General features: G+C 34.2%; 1 protein-coding gene and 1 pseudogene across 1 annotated transcript in view; one reads left to right on the top strand and one right to left on the bottom strand.

The window, feature by feature from the left end:
• The window catches only part of LOC107691013 (EF-hand domain-containing protein 1-like), an 8,038-nt gene extending 1,917 nt beyond the window's left edge, over nucleotides 1-6,121 (top strand). Inside the window, exons 3-10 of the mRNA XM_016489462.1 lie at nucleotides 665-952; nucleotides 1,029-1,181; nucleotides 1,268-1,458; nucleotides 2,824-3,046; nucleotides 3,839-3,979; nucleotides 4,822-5,035; nucleotides 5,116-5,268; nucleotides 5,988-6,121. Coding sequence (XP_016344948.1) covers nucleotides 665-952; nucleotides 1,029-1,181; nucleotides 1,268-1,458; nucleotides 2,824-3,046; nucleotides 3,839-3,979; nucleotides 4,822-5,035; nucleotides 5,116-5,268; nucleotides 5,988-6,043 — 1,419 coding nt within the window. The 3' untranslated portion in view covers nucleotides 6,044-6,121. The remainder of the gene's footprint in view (nucleotides 1-664; nucleotides 953-1,028; nucleotides 1,182-1,267; nucleotides 1,459-2,823; nucleotides 3,047-3,838; nucleotides 3,980-4,821; nucleotides 5,036-5,115; nucleotides 5,269-5,987) is intronic.
• Nucleotides 6,122-7,366: 1,245 nt separating this feature from the next.
• Nucleotides 7,367-19,073, bottom strand: LOC107691012 (translocating chain-associated membrane protein 2-like; annotated as a pseudogene).
• Nucleotides 19,074-20,707: the final 1,634 nt, after the last annotated feature.

Here is a 20,707-nt window from a genome sequence, read left to right as displayed (position 1 = left end):
TCTTTCTGTCTATCTATCTATCTATCTGTCTGTCTGTCTGTCTGTCTGTCTGTCTGTCTGTCCATCGATCTAGCATTATGTCTATAATCTATTTTTGTCTATCTATGTATTATCTATCTATCTTTCTATCTATCTATTGATATAGCGTTCGTTCCGTCATTCTATCTCTATCAATCTATTTCTGTCTTTCTGTGTATCTATCTTATCTATCCATTGATCTTGCGTTCTGTCTATCTATCTATCTATCTATCTATCTATCTATCTATCTAAAAATCTATCATTCTGTCTGTCTCTGTCTATCTACCTATATCTATCTATTGTTCTGTCTATAATTGTCTCTATGAATCTATTTCTATTAATGCATCTATTGATGTAGCATTCTGTCTATCATTCTCTGTCAATCTATTAGTTCTATCTGTCTGTCTCTCTATCGTTCTATCATTATGTCTCTATCTATCATTCTGTCTATCCACCAATCTATCATTCTGTTTATCATTTTATCTGTCTCTATCTATATATCTATTGAACTATCATTCTGTCTATCCATCAATCTTTCATTCTATCTTTCATTCTATCGTTCTATCTGTCTCTCTATCCATATGTTTCTCTCTATCTATCTCATTGAATCAGAACCAACCTCTCACCTTTACCCTTTGACCTTCAGGTGCTGCGTTTCTACGGTTACTTCCGGCAGGAAGCGTTGCACTCCCCGGCTGAGCACTTCCGCATTCGTCCGGTGGTGATCTATTATCACCTGGAGGACGACAGCATGTGTGTGACCGAGCCACCGGTGGAAAACTCTGGAATTCCTCAGGGAAAGCTGATCAAACGTCAGAGGCTGACCAAAAACCAGCACGGAGGTCTGTACCACTGGAAAGACCTCAACGTCGGGATGGACATGAGTTTGTTTGGAACGGTCTTCAGGATAACACACTGTGATCCCTTCACACAGGTACACACACACACACACTGACTCTACTGGACTGCTGCTTATAAGGGGTTTGTTTTGACTGAGTGTGTGTGTGTAGGACTTCATGGTGAGTCAGGGAATAGTGTTAAACGAGTCGGAGTCCATTCCCAGTGATCCGTACACCATCCATCGCGCTCAAGCACAACAAACCCACATTATACCCTACGAGCACAACCATCAGCTGGAGCGCTTCCTCGCCCTGGATCGACAGGTACACACACACACACACACACTCCTGTATGTTTACACACAAATTAATACATTCTTTCTCACTCATCATTTCTCTGCTGTCTCCAGGTGCTGCGTTTCTATGCGCTCTGGGACGACACAGACTCTCTCTATGGGGAGAAACGGCCCGTAACGATGCATTACTATCTGGTGGATGATTCTGTTGACATCTGCGAACATCACGAGGCCAACAGCGGCCGGGACCCGTTCCCAGTGCTGCTCAGCAGACAGAAGATTCCCAAACACATCAAATCAACCTGCGGTGAGACAATAAACACACAGATTTCAACACCGAGAAAACAAACTGCTTCAATTTGGTTGCTTTTTGTGTTTATAGAAGCTTGGACAAACTAAATCAGGGGATCCCAAACTTTTGTCAGCCATACCCCTTAGACATAAAATATTTACTTAATAATAGTTCATATTTCAATAATTTGACAGCACATTAGCATATTCACAGTTCTCTGATTTGGTTAATGTTCAAATGATGACATGCAGGTAAACAGATACATTTTTATATACAGTACCAGTCAAAAGGTTTTGAACAGTAAGATTTTTAACGTTAACGACTTTGAACGATTTTTAAAGTCTCTTCTGCTCACGAAGCCTGCATTTATTTGATCCAAAGTACAGTAAAATTTTGAAATATTTGTACTATTTAAAATAACTGTTTGCTATTTGAATATATTTTAAAAGCATTAGCATCATTACTCCAGTCACATGATCCTTCAGAAATCTTTCTAATATTCTGATTTGCTAACCTTAAACCACATAAACACATTTCATTACACCAAATACACAAATAATGTTCTTTTTAGCAACATCATATGACCCCTTTAAATAGTAAAAACATTGCACAACAACTGCTTTTGCTGAATTTTGGATCAAACAAATGCAGGCTTGGTGAGCAGAAGACAATTCTTTAAAAAACATTCAAAATCTTACTGTTCAAAAACTTTTGACTGGTAGTGTATAATTTTTTTCAGTAAATGTTTTATTTTGACGTTTTTATTTTATAATTATTTATATATAAGGTTGCACAACCTGACCAAAAGTATATTTTAATTATTTTAAAATATTTGATAAAATAATATTATTTTACACTACAAGTTACCAATATTTATGACTTAAATTCAACAGACTATATTTATTTAATAAAATTTCAGCCTTTGTTTAGATTATGGCACTAAGCTATATCGCATTTTATTTTGACTCATTTTGCAGCCATAAATAAATATATATATAAAAATGAATTAAATTATATAAAATACAGTTAAAAATATAGGAACAATATTTATTTTTAGTTTACTTAATGTGTGTTTTTCTTTTGCATTTTGTCTGATGTTTGATGTTGTTGTTGTTTGAAAAAAAAAGCTAAATAAAAAAATACATAAAGGAACAAAATAATAAATAAAGGAGGAAAAAGTAATACAAAAATAAATTCAGGATTAATTGTATTTGTTGTAGCAAGTCATTTATTCCTTTACTTATTTTCCTATTAATATATTTATTTATTTTTAATTTCTTCAGGTTTGGTCCCCCACTACATTTATATTTAATTTGAGCATAATCAAAGGACATAATCAATATATTAACCCAGAAGCCTTAAACTTCTCTCTGTTTCTCGACTCGTTCCCCACCTGTGTTCTGGAAGTTTCTCCACAAGACGTGAAGGAGTATTTCTCTCCTGAAGACTTCAGGGTTGGTGAGGAGGTCACGCTGATGGGGAGGCACTTCCTGCTGTATGACTGTGACGACTTCACCAGGAAATACTATGAACAGAATCACCCCGACATCTTGCTCAAACCACTTACTGTAGACACCAGAACACAGCAAGACATCAAGAGGGTCAGATACGTACTGTTAATTGGGCTAATATCACATCTCATCTTAGTTAAAAATGAATGTTATGTACAGTTGTATGCAAATGGTACATTATTATAAGTGATCTATCTTCCACTTTCCACAAATATAGGGTACACTTATGTTCTCTAGAAATGTTTTATGTTGTGGTGTGAATTAAGTATCACGCAAATGTGTTTAGTTAGTGATGCTGCCATTGTAGAAATGCACCTTTTATTCAGACTCAGCTTTACAAGAGCGAAATCTGTCTGAATTAAAACGATTTAAAAAAAAAATTCTTACCCAGTAATAACAAATATTATATTATTATACATTTTTACTGTTATGAATTTTAATGTTTTAGTTAATTTCTAGAAAAATTGCAAGCCTTCTAAAATAAATGTAAATTTTTTAATGTTAATAACAATTATTATTATTATTATTTTAATTATTTTTTTAGTTAATTTCTAGAAAATAACAAAATGTTTAAAAAAACAGGGTTGGAGGGGGGGGAATGGCAAGCCTTATATAAAATAAATGTTTCATTATCAATGCTATTTTTAAATGTTAATAACGAATGTTATTATTTAATCTTTTTAAATGTTAATTTCTAGAAAATAACAAAATGTTCCAAATGTTACTAACAGGGTTGGAAAAATCGCAATGCTTATATAAAATAGGCCCAAGTGTTACATTTTAAATACATTTTTTATTGTTAATAACATTTTCTATAAAACTCCATTTTGATTTACTGAAAAAGAAACGAAAAGCCTATTTTGTACCCTATTTGTACCGCAGGTGATTCCTCCGTATAACGGCTTCGGTTCGCTGGAGGACTCGTTACAGAATTGCCTGTCCCTGATTCCTGAACCGCCCAAGAAAGACGTGATCAAACTGCTGGAGAACGACAACAAAGTCCTGCGTTACGTCGCACAGCTGGTGAGTTTTGCCTTGTCCAAATACCCACACTTGCCACTTGGCCACTTGAAAGCGCGTGCGACAGGAAGTAAGTGCGCAAAACTTTCCCAGATCTTAAAGGGGTCATATGATGCTATTTTAAAGATAATTCTTTTGTGTATTTGGTGTAACAGAATATGTTGACATTTGAACACTTGGGCCAAATACAGGAACTACGTCATAGAAGTTGTCAAGTGGTCAAGTGCAAAGACCGCAAGTGTGGGTATTTGGACAAGGCAAGTACAGCTCAGATTTGGATCATTTCCTTACAGGGAAACGGTGTGAGGAAATGTGAAAAAGGTCCATTCAATTCATTCCTGAGTGGTCTGGAATACTCGATTCTGATTGGTCAGTCGCGCCGTCGCAACGCTGTATATCAATCCGCTCTTCCACACTGAAACCGGCGCTACTTTCACGTCTTGTATCACTCCGCGGATTCGCGGCGGGCTCACGGTTCACAGCAACGGGCGCCATATTGTGTCTTATCGATTTTAGCGAAAACGACCTCAGACAATTTAAGTATCAAAGTTCGACATTAAATTAAAGTTGATCTTGTTTTAGGCGTTTAACCAAGACCAATTCAGTCGATGTGGTAAAATGTGAACTAATCTCTGGGGTTTGGCCTATAATACATCATCCCTGCAGGGCTTTATTGTTTTGTACATTTTAATTAACTGTTTTTTTCTTTATTTAATATACAAGTTAAAAAAAAAAACTTTATTACCAAATAGATAATGTTCATGTATCATCTGGTTCTTTTCAAAATGTAGGTTTATTTTCCAATGTCTCTACATTAGTTCTTACAACATTCTTGTCTGCCACAGGATTCCCAGAATCCCCTGGATGAGGGCCGACGCTTCATTCTGTCTTACTACCTGTCAGATGACATGATCAGCGTCTTTGAGAGATCAACACGTAATTCCGGCATCATCGGAGGAAAATTCCTTGAGAAGACTCGTGTCCCAAAACCAGGAAGCTCCGTGGAAAACCCCGAATACTACACACCTGCAGACTTCTCCATTGGAGCGACTGTGGAGGGTATTGACCAGTGACCTCACATCCTGGGAATCATCGCACTCTTGTTTCTCTCTCATGCTGTTCTGTTCTTTTCTCTGCAGTGTTCGGTCATCTGTTTGTCCTGATGGATGCTGACCGTTACGTGTTGAGGTACCTGGAGTCACTGTACAATCACATCCCTGAACACACTCTCTCTTCCCTGAGACAGAAGTTTGGGGCCAGTCAAACCTCAGCCCGGGAGGAACAACATGAAGGTAAAAAATGTTTGTCTGGTTGTGGTCTATGCAACCTATAATCATAAAAAATAAAAGGTTCTTTATTGGGTTTGATGGTTCCATGAAGATCCTTTAACATCCATGGAATCTCTCCATTTCACAAAAGGTTCTTTAGATTATTAAAATATTCTTCATTTGAAGATGAATACTGTTCACGAAAGATTGTTTGGGGAATCAAAAATATCTTCTAAGGCACCACTACGTAAACCCTGTTTTCACCTTATGGCAAAATATATATAGTTTTTATATTTTTAAATATTTCAAAATATATACAAATATATTTTTGGTCAAATATATTTCAAAATATATGTAAATATTTTTACTACCAATATATTTTTGAGAGTATATTTAAAAATATATAAATAAATCTAAAATATCCACCCATATTTGCATTTAATGTAATGTATTTTCTTGCACTTGAAATACATTTTGAAATATATTTTGGTATATGAAGGTTGAGAGTAAATCGTTTTTTTTTATTATTATTATTATTTCAATTATTTATTTATTTGAGCTCACAACATATATTAAAAATATATTTTGGTCAGAATAAACATTGCAGTATGGGTTGGATGCTTTATTTGAAGTGCACAGCCTTTCGGTGACATCCCAGATGAAAAAGGGGAAAAGGACTATTCATGATTAAGTTTGAGTGGCTGATATTCAGTTGAAATCTTGCTGAATGTTTCTCTTCACAGGTGAGACTGATGACCCATCATCACAAGATACCAAAAGATCATTAAATTATCAATGAAGTCCTTTTTTTTTTTTCATGTTTGTGCTTTTTGATGTTGAGATTTCCAAAGTATTGTGATATTAATGTGCAATAAAGACCGAGATGAAATGTAAAATGCAGCATCAAAATGAATCTTTTTGAGGCTAATTTATGTATTTGACTATTTAAGAACATGTCCATGATCCTATTTCACCACAAAATTAGAAGAAAATAATTATTTTTGCCTTATGAACCTTGGGCTGGATTCATCTTAAGAAAAAAGTTATAAAATCTTAGTTTGTATGATCTTATGTGCAACTCTAGAAAATTGACATTTACATTTAGCACGCTTTTATCCAAAGCGACTTACAAATGAGGACAATGGAAGCAATCAAAATCAACAAAAGAGCAATGATATACAAGTGCTATTACAAGTCTCATCTAGCTTAATGCATTACACATAGCAAGGTTTAAAAAAAAAAATCATATAATAAATAAAAAGAAAACAGATAGAATAGAAAAAGAATAGAGCAAGCTAGTGTTAGAGACCTTTTTTGCTTTTGTTAATCAGGTCAGAATTATAATTGTATAATAAATAAAAAGAAAAAATAGATATAATGCAAAAAGATTAAAGAAGCAAGTGTTTGTTTTTTTTTAAAGAAAAACAAGCAGTTAGTAAATAGAGTGCAAGTCAAAAAGGGGCAAGTTTTTTTTTCTTTTAACTGCCAGATTTTCTTAGATTTTTTTTTCTTTGTTTTTTTGTAAAATTACAGGTTTAGATGTCTGATTAGATTGTATCCTACATAAAGATGCCTTGTCAAACAAAAACTAAAAACCTTGAAGGGGAGAACATTTTTGAATATGTGCGATATACATCAGATTCCGGATGCATAGAAGGCTTAGTTAGACTAGTCTCATCTAGAAGAATGTGAGTTTTTAATAACACTTATTTTCTTAAGATTTTTGTCAAGTATTTTTTTAAATAAAGTCATATTTTATAAATCCAACCCCATATTCTCAGTATCAGTATTTGTTGCAATAGTGATATATTCCATGTTAAGTACATTTCAGTTAAGTGCAATTGTATATCCCATAGATTTTTTTTTTGCAAAATTTGTAAATCAGTTTTAAATATACATGTTATTTTCAATTCATGCTGGTTTTAATTAAAATAAAAAAAATAAATGTTCCTAATAGGCTTCTTTTTTATCATACACATTTTTTTGATGATGATGAAACATGACAAGGACAAAGTATTTTCATTAGATTCCCATCCATTATCAGTTTACATGATGAAATAAACAATGAAATAAACAAATGATGAAAGGTGTCTGCAAAGACAGAAAACTCAAAACTATTCAAAAAGGTTCAATATTTATAAAGCTTTGTCATATACAATCACATATCAAACTGCATAAACGTACAAAGCAAGACGGAGAGAGTTTGCCGGGTGTTCAGGGTCATTTCACTACTACAACACTTGTTCCTACCTCAAACATGATTTTCCATTTTGCCGGGAATTTTTTTTTATTATTATTTATTTTTTTGGATTGTCATGCAAGTCTTTTGTTCATTACAAACCAATAATGTGTGAAGTCTCAAAATAACACCTCAGATTCCAATCATCTCAATACGTTGAGGGTCAAGCCTAGGCCACCATAGTCGCCACTTTTGTACCTCAAGACATGCAGATACAGAAATACAAACCAACCTCAAAACAGCGCTTTAATAAAGAAAGACTGAGTGAAGTTTAGAAACATATGCAGAAGAAGTAACATGAATACTGAAACTGGAAAGAGAAGTTTAGTACGTTGACCAGAGCCCGATGAGGGTGCCGTCGTCACTTCCTCTGAGAAATGCCACATGCACTTCTCTTGATGTGGAAACAGGAAGAAGCAGGCAGATGAACGGTTTCCTGTTCCTGTGCCCTCGATGTGTGGAGGCCATGCGCTGGAATGGAGCTGAAGTTTACGGCGCTTTGATCTTCTTGAGACGAGGAGATGTGCCGTTCTCTGCTTTAATCAGTCCATTCTCATGGTGACCAACTGCAGAACACACGAACAGCTCATGTTAGAGAGGAAAGCTCAATGAACCAAACAACGTGTAACCCAAGACATCAGACCTACAAACCAGTGTTTGTCGTTCTTGAGTGTCATGTTTTGGCTTTCACACACACACAATAAAAGAATATCACTGCCTAGAGGGCAGGGAAAGTTCACCTAAAAACATATTTACAAAACCTGTATGATTTCTTTTCTTTCAGGAGACAATTCCAAGCTATTCACAGTAGCTCTGTGTGAGGAAAACAACGAAATGTAAGGGTCATGAATGTGCATGCAGCTTTGACAAAAAAAAAAAAAAAAATTGGATTTTATTTTGGTGAGGACTTTTGTGTTGGGGTCAAATTGACCGTTTCGTTTTCTAGTTGAGTTTTACAATAAATAAAAAAAATCAGTCAAAGGTTGTTTTTGGTTGTTAGTTTTATGAATCTCAAATACTAGACTGAAAGCACTGAAAATAAGTGAGAGAAACCATTTCATAAAAGCCAAGACAGAAGTAGTACAAATAGCAATAAATACTATTTACACGAAGTACAAATAAAGTTAGATACTATTTATACTGTACTTGTAGTGACTATTTGCACAACTACAAGTAGTCACTGGGTGTACAGTAGTACGCTATATAAACGCCCAATTCATTCATTATGGGGAAAAACGTGTGCGTCTGTGCAGCTAATTTTGAACATACAAAATATGTTGGTCAAATTGATCCCTAACACAATGAAATTCAATGGAAATAGATGCAATTCATTTAATTTCTCACATATTTTACATTTAAGTCTCTGACAAGCTGCTTTTTTATGTGAATCTACGTGTTTTTCAGAGTGTCGATTTTTTGGCAAATTGCATGAAAACTAGGGATTCACTGATACCGGCCCGATACTGAGCTCCTGTACTCGTACTCGTAAAAATGCCCTGATACCAAACAGCATGTGATAAGTGCCATGTTCAGACAAAGAAACACCGACAACAGGACAACAGACAGCAGAATGTAGTTATTAGAGATTAAGGATGTCTACGAAGTATATGTATGCAATGAATATAATGTTAGTATTAACGCCTGTATAGCTGATGTGCGCAAGCTGATGAGCAAAGCACGCTGAGTGGATTGAGCGTGCGGCGGCGCAGATGTGCGAGCTTGTCGAGTGAATATACCTTTCTCACAGACATCAGTGGAAAGTTAGGTAGGTAGGTAGGTAGGGAGGGAGGGAGGGAGGGAGGGAGAGATGAAAAAAACGCGACTTCTATTTCTGAAAATATCACAGTTAGGAGATTTATAACGAGTGGTTCCCTGCATTATTACAGCAAAGCGCGTGATTACAGTACTAAGCCGCTGCAATGGAGCAGCTCTAATGCCATTAAATTAAAGATGATGTACCACGGAGCAAAAAAATTAACAGTGAAAGTAACAAAAACGTGAAAAATACATTTTAATGGGCATAATTAAGTTTGAAAATAATAATAAGGATATACAGTCAAATCAAAAATTATTCAGAGACCAGATATAATTTTTTATATTTTTTACTAGTAGGTGCAGGACACTATAGTTCATTTATGTAAGTGAGGATAGCAAAATAAACTAAACTGACAAATTATACCCAAAAATTCTTCATACGGTGGACTACTAGTAAAACTGATACAAATTTGGGACCAAAAATTATTCAGACCGAGTCTGGGAAAAAAATTGGTTTCAGGTTTGCATGAAGCTGGGTGACAGCATGCCCAGGAGACTACAGGCTGTCATTAAGGCTAAGGGTTGCCTGACTAAGTATTGATAGTTGTGTAAATACTGTCATACTAACAGCTGTCTGAATAATTTTTGGTTGATTGTAATCCATTACATACCTTTCTATCAAAGTTATCTAACATTATCAAGATGAATTTGTTCTGACACAGTTTAACTCGGAGTTCTTGTTATATTTTATTACCATTTTCTAAACTATAGCGAATAAACTGTGATAATGTGAGAAATGTTGAAGGTGTCTGAATAAATTTTGGTTTGACTATCTATTTGATAAATTAAGTTAACCAAATAACATTATACATACTCTTTTGGTTTCTGTACCCAATATTTAAAAAATATACAAATGCAATAAAAATATCCGTATCGGTACTCAGTATCGGCAAATACCAAAAATAAAAGTATCGGTATCGGGCAAGTACTGGAAAAAGTGGTATCGGTGCATCCCTAATGAAACCAACAGGGTTGATAGCATTTTTTGGGAAAACCCAACTTTTAAATTTAGTCTTAAAAGAAATTGCTGTAATGAAAATGGTTTTAATTTTTCATTTTAATTGCACAAGGTTTCTCCAAGTTTTATGAAGCAAAATTTTAGACTATTTAAATACCAATTAAAGAAAATGTAAGGAATAAATTAAAGCGAACAATACAAAAAATGTTCTCTAAAATGTAAATGTTTAAGGAGAACAATGATTTAAATGAACCACACTTCAAATTTAAAAAATACAACTTCCAACCAATCTCCATTACCTTTTAAGTCATTTTACAAAAATAGCTAACTAGAATATGGAAATAACTTTTACTGCATCTTCTAATCACACTGCACTAAAATGATGTTCTTCATTAGTATTTTTGTGTTGTTTTTCAATGCAAATATCTAAAGATTCTTAAAGGGTTAGTTCACCCAAAAATGAAAATTCTGTCATTAAAGTAGTCTGTGTGACATCAGTGGTTCAACTGTAAAGTTACGAAGCTACGAGAATACTTTTTTGCGCTAAGAAAACAAAAATAACCAAAATCATGATACTGTCGTGAACATGCATCCACAAGTGACGCAGTAGAGACGAAAATGTGGAATAAAGTCGTTATTTTTGTATTCTTGTAGCTTCGTAACTTTACAGTTGAACCACTGATGTCACACGGACTACTTTGTCGATCATCTTGGTACTTTTCTGGACCTTGAACGTGGTAGTTACCTTGCTGTCTATGGGAGGGTCAGAGAGCCCTCAGATTTCATCAAAAATATTTTAAATTGTGTTCCGAAGATGAACGAAGGTCTTACGAGTTTCCAACAACATGAGGGTGAGTAATTAATGACATTCATTTTTGGGTGAACTAACCCTTTAAATAAAGCTAGAAGCAAAAATGACCCATGCTAAAAGAGTCTTGTTTTTTAAGAAATGTATCAAAATGAAGTGAAAGAAATAAATAGCCGTCAATAGGCTCAGAAAAATCTACTAAAATCAAAGGGAAAACAAGTTTTCATTTCCCATAGACTGATGTTTGTTCTTGTTTTAAGCATAAACACACCTAATTTTGATCAATTTCTCTCTCTCAAAAAAAAAAAAAAAAAAAAAAAAAAAAAAAAAGACTTCATATCTTGATTTTGCATCTCAAGTTAATGTATCTTGATTTAAGGCTGTTTAAAAATTTGTATTGGAAAACAAGATAAAAATACTGACAAAGTGCATGCAACATTTAATGCCATGATTTAACGAATTTAGGACTTTCTGTTCCGATTTAAAACCTTTCAAGGCCTTGATTTCTGGAAGAGCAAATTTTAGGACTTTTAAAGACCTTTTAGAAAACCTGTTACAAAGAAACGGCAAGTAAAACAATGAATTAAACATGAAATTCTGAAGGAAAAACACTAAAATAGTTTACTTTCTCATTAAACATACTTCAATATCTTTTTATTATTATTATTCGTTTTTTAATTGACAAAAAATGATTTTTACAGTATGTACCTGAATCGCGTTTGAGCGTGCGCTGCATCTGGTGTTTAGCGGCCGCTCTCTTCCGGGCCACCTGCTCCAGTCTCATCTTGCGCGTTCGGCTCAGCTGGAAACGGAAGAACTTCCAGAGCAGCCACGATTGAGTGAAACACACCATGAACAACACCAGCAGCCTGCGCGTCAAACACAGCTTTATCCTCATGTCTGGGTCTCTGATGAAGTACTACGACCAAACCGAAGCCCACAGCCAGGAACATCAGAGTCAGAGTGATCATCCGGGTCAGGACGAACCCAACGGACCACATCTCAAACCTACAAACACAATACAAGCATGGTTGCTGTTATACAGAGATGCTATGATATACACTACCATCAAAAGAGATGGCTTACGGTTTTGAAAGAAGTCTCTTTTGCTCACCAAAGCTGCATTCATTTGTTCAAAATGCAGTAAAAACAGTAATATCATTACAGTTTAAAATAACTGTTCTCTATTTTAATATATTTTAAAGTGTAATTTATTCCTGTGATGCAGAGCTGAATTGTCAGCATCATAACTCCAGTCTTCAGTGTCACATGATCCTTCAGAAATCATTCTAATATGCTGATTTGTTCTTTGATGAATAGAAAGTTCAAAAGAACAGAATTTATTTGAAATATAATTTTTTTTGTAACATTAGAAATGTCTTTACTGTCACTTTTGATCAATTGCTTCCTTGCTGAATTTCTCGTAAAAAAATATGTATGTGTGTGAGAAGGTATGGCTCACATTTTGTGGTGGTTTTCATCAATGAAGTAAAACAGTCGAGACAGATGGAAACCCATCTCAGAAAGATACTGCAGAAACAACAAAACCAGCCCGACCCGCGTCAAACTGAAGAGAGATGACAAATACATATTCAAATTAAACACTCAGTACAAATATCTGATATTATAAAATGAACAGCTTTGATTCATTGGTCTTACTTTAACAGATATGCAGCCAGAATGTGTAACAGATAAAGACTGACATACTGCAGCTGACGAGGGATTTCCTCCTGAAGGCATAAAAAAGCAACACAATTCTATTATTATACAGAATAATTACTATTGTATATTAGGGGTTGAATGACTTCTGATTTTTTGAAGTCAACTTCTATGTGATGAAAGTCGAGTCGAAGTCGACTAGTCGCTGATGACGTCATTAATGAACAAATAAGTCTGGAGCTGTGACAAACACCTTGTGCACAGCTATGGCATATGACACAGCGCTGCCCACATGGATATTGCTCCTATAACAGCTCATTTTTATCAGTTCTTTTGTCTTTAAGTCGTTATATTTCTCACAGATTTCTGCTCGTTCTAAATCAGATACAGATAAAGTAGCACAGTAAAGATTACATTAATATGAATGCATTAGTGAGAGCGATTGCGTGTGTGAATTAATTCTACCTGGCAGCGTCTCTCTACTAGTAGTGAAGCTGTGGAATTTAGTTATTAAGAAATATATGCTTGAACTTTTCAGTTTCTAAGCTATTTTATTGAGAAATCACAGAACAGTGTTGACAATACATTTCCGCGCTGAATGATTCTGTGCGCGTGATGTACGCGCTACTGTCTGTAGCCTATGTGTGTGCGTTACAGTGCAGCAGCGCATTAGATTAGAACGGCGATTAACTTACCTGTACAATAAGCTGTTTAAAACGTGCATTCTCCCGTTCAATTTCGAGCATCCAGTAATATAATCACGTCTTGTGGAGCGCTTTCAGAGTATGCATTTATTTGTCATTTGAACTGTTAGGAAATGGAGCGTAAATGTGGAAGTCCTTCAAAGATTTCTTATGTTGTGCCCTCTATAGGACCAGTGACTAGTCGACGTCAAGCTTAAAGCGTCATGGCAGAGCACTGAAGTCGACTAGTCGACTAGTCGGTGCAACCCCTATTGTATATACATATATATCTCTCCCTGCATCAATGTTTCGGTTTTCCTTTCATCTTCTCTTACCTTTCTTACTTTTTGGAAGTAAAGCTCAGGTAGTGTGTGAAACCAGTACGCCAGCTGTGTGAGGTAGAAGAACTTCACATGAAACCTGACAGAAAGAGCATATTACAGTCACATGACAATCTGACAGAACCAATCACAATCAAAACAACCACTGATACTGACATACGTAGAGTTTCCATGTTTTAATTATTTGTCATGTTATATTCAGTATGCTATATTTCGTTGAACAGCCACGAGTGAATTTTACTTAAAAAATAAAGAAATTATTAAGTTGCAAAAACATCAAAGTAAAAAATATTATACTGCATAAAAAATTTAATGTCTTAAGACAATTAATAAATTTTGCATGACATTATTCTTTTTTTTTTTTTATTATTCCATTATTATTATTGTTTAAAAAAAATGTCCAAACCAAGATTTTTATTTCTCAAACCTGAAACAACAATACAACAGAAAAAAAAAAAAAAAAAAGTAATTTACAATTTCTACATACATTTTTTTTTTTGCTTTGCAGTAGTGAGAATTTGGAAGCATAATGTGACCAAAATGATCTCACAATGCACACATTGCATGCTTTATGATTGTGTGTATTTACCTCAGGTGAACATGAGGATAATTCTCCCAAAGGCTGCTGGGATGCAGAATGAATCCCTCCTGCCAATCACATAAACAATCAGGTGACATAAACAGAAAGTGTGATGTTTAACATGTGTATGATCTGGTGGCTCTTACTGTGGCGATGACGTAGAGACTCCATAAACTGGACACCAGGTAAAACACACACAGCTGCCCGGATTCATTAAACTTTGTGTTTTTACTCTTTGACAGGTGCAGACGCCGGTTTACTTTCTGAAATGGAGCACACAACAGCCAATAAAATGCAAATTAATAAATAACATGGCATGCTCATGAACTCTTTCCCTGCCAAACACGGAATTTTTCGGGTTTCTGTTTTTTCACTGTAATACGCTAGGGGGCGCTATTACACATCTTCTGAATGAGTCTAGAAAGTGCTGATCAAAAACACAGACCAGGAACATAACAGAAGCGGTGTTTCCCACAGACTTGCACTCTATTTGTGGCTGCATATATATGCAAATTCATTCTCTGCCAGCAGGAGGCGCTTGTAGAGCGGGAGAGATCTAGGTTTACCCAGTAACAGCTGTAATCAAATAAGCTCTGCGCTCACAAACTGCTCAGGCATTACAGGCAAGATGAAATTAAAATGACATCCATCATTTTCTGAAGACAGTCGATTTCCTTCAGAAATACAGTGATATAAAAACCCCCGCACCGGGTTTCGACTTTGACACGTGCAGTGCTCATGTTTATTCAGCGAAGTCTAAGCCTTTTGGAAAATCCATTTGCGGCGGTTAGTTTTGATATTGTGGCGGGCTGCCACAAATAAATCAATGTATAGGAAACACAAGATCTAAATATAAAAAAATTAAAATGAAACTTACCTGTTTGAACTCTTTCATTTGATCTGGGTGTCTGTTTTTAAAGTGTTTTGTTAGTTTGATGCGTTTCCTCGTTTTGAGGTCGCCATCTCTCAGTGCTTTTATGAAAAGTCACAATTACCTTTTTTTATTTTTTATTCAGTGGCAGAAATGGGCTTCCATACATATGCAAGCATATGCATATGAAAATAATGCGATTATCAACACTACCGCATATAAATGAAAACTGCCTAATGTTACAGAGTGATATGTCAATCCAGAAAGTTGTAAAGGCCTGTGCAAGCTTTGGGAGTACTGATGGAAGCCATCTACTGCATCTTCGCTTTGATAATATTACTGAATTTGCTCAAAATGTAGCTTTTTTATTAAATCTACCTATTTTCAAGTGTTGATTAAAAAAACAGTGCTTGAAGCTAGAATAAAATTTATTTATTTATTTTATTTTTTTAAGTAGAGGGTCTGATCTTTATTTTGATGTATTGCATGTTCAGATATTCATACAACAAAATATTCTGGGGTTGCTGATTTTTGTAAAATAGCTTCTGTTTTTGCTTTTCAGATAAAAGAGTGGTTTCAGTTTAATATGTTGTAGGCTAATTTATTGGTAATAAATAATTGATAATAAATAATATTGATAATAATAAATCATCAAAAAAAATATTGAGCTTGTTTTGGGCTTGTTTTTGAAGCATATGCATATGAAAAATAATGTGATAATCAACACTAGATAAATGAAAACGGTCTAATTTTACAGAGTGAAATGTCAATCCAGGAAGTGGTAAAGGCCTGTGCAAGCTTTGGGAGTACTGATGGAAGCCATCTACTGCATCTTCGCTTTGATAATATTACTGAATTTGCTCAAAATGTAGCTTTTTTATTAAATCTACCTATTTTCAAGTGTTGATTAAAAAAACAGTGCTTGAAGCTAGAATAAAATTTATTTATTTATTTTATTTTTTTAAGTAGAGGGTCTGATCTTTATTTTGATGTATTGCATGTTCAGATATTCATACAACAAAATATTCTGGGGGCCATGAAATTTTAGTGAAAACGCTGGAGGTGGCTGGCAACTTTTTTCAAAAACACTGGCGGGGAAAGAGTTAAAGAACTTCAGCTGTTGCTTGCAAAAAATGCACTAATTACGTTAAAACTACATTACTCAAAAAGCATTGCAGCACTTACATCTAGCACATACTCCTGCACCACAGCGTGAAGAATGATGGTGATACAAAGATAGAAGAGGACAGTGGCACAGTCTTTCCATCCGTAATGATACAGAGTCACCTCTCCATCTGAAACACACACACACACACACACGCATTAGCTCATGTCACTGATGCATCAGACCGCAGCAGATCTGAGAGACTGTCATGAATGAGTGTGTGTCAAACCTGCGCTCATGGTGCTGATGTTATACTGAGGCTGGATGAATAAAACGGCTGTTTTCGCTGTTGTCTGAAAGAGAGAAGAGTAAAATGATGATGAGTAAAAAACACAGATGTGACCCTTGACCCAAAGACACACACATGGATCACATGATCTATAATAAACTCTCATGTGCTTTCATACAGTTACAGCTAGAATTAAAGAAAGTATTCTTTATTTCTCAAACATTTAAAAACATTGTTGAGACCTCCTGAATGTGTATTTTATTAAGGTTTTATTTAATAGGAAGATGACAATCCAATACAAAGACTTACAGGAATAAAATGACAACAAACCAGGTTAACTTAAACCATAAATGTATATTTCACTTCAAATAAAGTAAATGTTAACTGAAATATTTTGTAAGTATTTAGTTAGTTGCCAAGGGAACATTTCTCAGTTTTGTTTGGTTTGAATAACTAAAACAAAAATTAATAAAAACTAATAGACATGATAAAAAAATGTTTGAATTAATAACATTTTTAAATTAAAATTAGAAAGAAAAACTAATTTAAAATAAACGTAATACTACTATAATCATTTAATAACCATTATAGTTTTAATAAAAAAAATAATATCAGTATCTCAATGATACTAAAAAATAATATGCAACTAACAGGGGGAAATATAATAATAATAATAATATTGAAATAAAAGTCCAATGCATTATAAAATAATTAGTGCTGTCAAATGATTAATCGAGATTAAATCACATTCAAAATAAACGTTTTTGTTTATATAATATATATATGTGTGTGTGTGTACTGTATATATTTATTAAGTATATATAAATACACACACATGCATGTATATATTTAAGAAAAATGTTATGTTTATATATTAAATATATTTATAAATAATATGAATTACATGAATATACATATATGCATGTAAACACGTGTGAATATTTTCAAAATATATACATGCATGTGTGTGTATTTATATATACATAGTAAATATACACAGTATGCACACTTACATTATGTAAACAAAAACTTTTATATTGGTTGCGATTAATCGTTTGACAGCACTAAAAATAATTTAATAATTTATTGCAACCTGTTATACTTTGCATTTGGTACTTACTCTTCATTTACTACATCCTAATAAAATGTATTCGTTTATATAAAATGTTTCTCAAAATTGGATCTTGTATGGAAAAACAAAGTCTGTTGCTGTCTGCTATATTGTTGGACATTTGACTAATACAATTTTCTTCTTATAATAAATCTAGTGGAAGTGGTGTGTTCATGAACACTGTATAAATACTGATCAGAGGATTGACATGCACACATTGTGCAGAAGACCAGTACTGACATTTCATATATGATGCATTTTAGCAGTTTGAGCCATGAAAAATTGCAAAACAAATCAACGGATTTGTTTCTTAAAGTCATGAACACAGAGGCGTTTGAATGAAACGCACAGATGTTGAGAGCAGCAGGTGTGTGAAACAGCAGATGTGAAGAGAAAACCAAACTGAACACAGATATGATGCTTGCATGACTGAAGAGATGCATGAAATAAACAGTTTCTCTGAACGTTTGCAAGCATTCAACAGGCTAATACGACAAACCTGAGAAGACTGTTGATCTAGAAACCTCAAATGCACATTTTCTGCTTTAGATCACTGATTTGTAAGCGACGGATCACGATGCATTTGAATATGAAGTGTTTTTGAAAGATTTAAACTGGATTCTTCAGGAATGTCAAACTGAGCGCGCTTGAGAGATTTGACGTGGCACTTCTGCAGAAACTTGAGCAACATCACCACAATTTAAATAAACCATCATAACACCTGGTTTATGTTTTCATATCTAACAAATTGCACATTAAAATGCATTACAAACTTTATGCATCTTCATCATCTTCATACTCTGGGCCCAGGTGATGGTGACAATGTTTTGAATCAAGTCGTGAAATATGGATTTCTTTCAATGCATTGAATTCAACCTGAGTGATGTTTATTGCATACTTTTAATGTAGATGAAATGCATAAACGGAGTGTCTGAACTTACTTTTACAACCAGCCAAGTAGATGAAGATGATTTCAAAGGCTTTACACATTCAAATGTAAAAGTAAAGTCTGTTGGTCTGTTTTAAAGCTGCACGATTAATTTCGATGTATAAGTCAGAAGACAGAAAGAGAGAGACAGAAAAACAGCTGGCTGAGACGCAAACGAGAAAAACAAAAAACAAAAGAGAATCCAAAACTCTTGAACTCACCTCAAACATCAGTCCAACCAAACTGAAAATCACCAAACTAAACACAATATCCGCGTGATTCTGAATGAGAAACTCTTGGCTGAAGAAAGGATAACTCTTGTTTCTCCTGCGAAAAGCCATTTTACAAGTTCGCTATTTTCAGCTGTGCTTTTTTTTCCTCCGAATCTAAAACTTCCACGAATCGCTCCAAACTTCAGCGAGCGCACTGCGCATGCGCGCTTTAGCCACGAACCAAATTTAGCGCGCATGCGCAGTAAGACGCTAGGTAATAGAAAAATGTAGGAAATCGTATTTCTTTTTTTTTTTCATAAATGATTTAGCATTCCAAACATAATAATTATGTAATTATTATTACAATTTTATCATGTTTACTGAACAGTAAATTTAGTCGTGTAATACCATGTAAACTAAACTTAATTTTCACAAAAGTACAAATTAACGCTATTTAATACTATTACAATATTATAATAATGATACATTAATTAATAAATTGAATCTTGTAAAATTCACAGCAGCAATCGCTGTAAAATGTTTTTTTTTTCTTTATCCATAATCGTAAACGACTGTGATTGGTCAACCCTGACCAGCGCTGAGAAAAGTAACGCGTACTACGTGACAGCACATCAACGACTGTGTGACTGTTTACAACTGAATAATGACAATGAAAACCTTTAATAGCCAGGTATTAAATTGTAGACCTAACGTGTCTACGTTAATCCACGCGTATTTCACTACCATTCCACAAAACATCGTGTCTGTATAGCCTACTGTAACATAAATCAATGTTCATGATTATTTTTAGTTCAGTGCCTCCCTTTTGCTGTTTAATCTGACACTTCATTCTATTAATCATAGTTTCCACTGTGTATGTTTCTTCCACTGTGTAAGCAATTTCCTGCAGTTGTATTTATGATGGCTATTATTTCTGTACACAGCAGAGATAAAAATGAGCTTGATGACATTCCACAAGTGGAGACATATGTGAGAGACACATTAAAACAAGTTAATAATATTTCCTGTGAAATTAATTTAATGAGTAAATGGAATTCACCAGAAGAGCAAACAATCCACATCCAGGAAAACCAAACAAACTTTCATTCACATTATCTGCAAAACTCTATAATCTTATGGCTGAATTTGCATTGAAATTATTGCAAATATTGACCTGTTAGGGGACACAACCCTGCACTACTGTTTGAGCACAGACATCCTTCAGAATAATGCATGCAAATAATAACTATTATTAGATAGTACACTCTCAAAATGCTTTCATGAAAAACAATGGAAACACACACACAGTGAGCACTTCACACCACTCCAGTGGATATTCACTAAAATACCCCTGAAACATACTATGACCCTTGAGCTCCTGTCCAAGGCAAATGCATCAAATATATCTTTATTATTATTTTTTATAATTTTTTTTTTTTTTTTTTGAGAATTTTAAAGATGAGCTCAAACCATGTATCAGCTTTATATGTGATAAATTCATGAACAAATCAATGCATAACAAAAAATAATAAAATAAAAAAAGGACGTAATATATATAAACTTAAATTTAAATGAAATAAAAAATAATTTAAATAAATTAATTTCAATTAAATACAAAACATTTAAAATTAGGGTGCAATTGTAACACTTTAAATACCCCAAATGACCAGGGGAATTAATTCATATTACCGTAGGGTTAAGGTTAATTTTTGAAACCTGAAAAATACAAAAATACAAACCTGACCTATCCTTTGAAAGGCAAAACCAAAGATTTGTGGATAAGACAAAGCGAGAAATATCCAAGATACAAATGACTGAAGTACCAGCAGAAAAGATCAGAGAGCAAATATTCTTATGCAAGGAT

This window comes from Sinocyclocheilus anshuiensis, unplaced genomic scaffold, assembly GCF_001515605.1.
Source record: "Sinocyclocheilus anshuiensis isolate Anshui unplaced genomic scaffold, SAMN03320099.WGS_v1.1 scaffold2275, whole genome shotgun sequence".
In the NCBI taxonomy this organism is placed as follows: domain Eukaryota; kingdom Metazoa; phylum Chordata; class Actinopteri; order Cypriniformes; family Cyprinidae; genus Sinocyclocheilus; species Sinocyclocheilus anshuiensis.
This window is presented reverse-complemented; position numbering and strand designations above follow the sequence as displayed.